General features: G+C 35.5%; 1 protein-coding gene across 1 annotated transcript in view; it reads right to left on the bottom strand.

Moving 5' to 3' along the window:
- The window catches only part of BST1 (bone marrow stromal cell antigen 1), a 46282-nt gene extending 45270 nt beyond the window's left edge, over window positions 1–1012 (bottom strand). Inside the window, 1 exon segment of the mRNA XM_019553194.1 lies at window positions 659–1012. Coding sequence (XP_019408739.1) covers window positions 659–819 — 161 coding nt within the window. The 5' untranslated portion in view covers window positions 820–1012.
- Between the last annotated feature and the right edge of the window lie 29 nt (window positions 1013–1041).

Raw genomic sequence — 1041 nt, 5'->3', positions numbered from 1 at the left:
TGTCCACATCGTTAATGAAGATGTTGAACAGTATGGGTCCCAGGACAGAGCCTTGAGGGACCCCACTGGTCACAGGGCACCATGATGAGTGTCAAGGCGCTCTCCGCACCGACAGTAATCAGAAAGATAGAAATGACCGTTTTAACATATAAGAACAACCTAGTGTGTCCACTTAATTTTTTTTCCAAGAAAACACCAGAATCTTTCTGTTACAAACAGTTCAGACTAAACCCAACTAAAAACACTGGTAATACTCATTTCACAGTTTTAATATGTTTTCAGCACTGTTCCTCAAATGTGCTTAAAAATCTATTGAATGATTTAATGAAACCAAAGTTTAAGGTTAAAAACAGTACATGAAACAATTCAGTAGGACCTATATTTGGCAGCAGGAAATTCACGTACAGTACAACACAGAGCACAAAAGTTTTAAAGTCCATTAGATATCCCATTCCCTCAGCATTTTCATCAATGGACCCTGCAACCTAGCAAAGAAAAGATGAGATAATACTTGAAAACCTGAAAAAGTTGCTTTGTTTTGACTAAATTTTTTTGTTCTGGCCATCTGAGTTGGTTTTAATAGGGTTATTTATATAATGAATGCTTCAGTATCAGGACTATGAATTAAAAACCATTAGACAAAAAGACAAATACTTACCCAACAGCAGGATTCACAATTCTAATATATTCATAACACCTTCCAATTATAATGCTGTCCAGGTTAGGTGTTGTACCTTCACCTTTCCATTTCTTCCCATCTACTCCTGAAAAGTCCTTACTGAAAAGAAGAACTAAGAGAAGCAAGAAAAGGCTGTTCATTCTGAATCCTGGAGAACAGAAGTCCTAAAAAGAGATAAATAGTGAAGTCCAAATTGGAAGGATTAGGCTGCAACAAAGTTTTTAACACTTGTGATTATCTCTGTGACAAGTATCTTAGTACATAAATCATTTTAAGCAGTCAGAAAAAATACATTCTAGTTCCTGGAGCAGCAAAAAGAATACATCACTTCCTTGAAAAAGAAATGTTTTCAAAGTTACAAA

This window comes from Crocodylus porosus, unplaced genomic scaffold, assembly GCF_001723895.1.
Source record: "Crocodylus porosus isolate Cpor-Errol unplaced genomic scaffold, CroPor_comp1, whole genome shotgun sequence".
Taxonomy (NCBI): domain Eukaryota; kingdom Metazoa; phylum Chordata; order Crocodylia; family Crocodylidae; genus Crocodylus; species Crocodylus porosus.
This window is presented reverse-complemented; position numbering and strand designations above follow the sequence as displayed.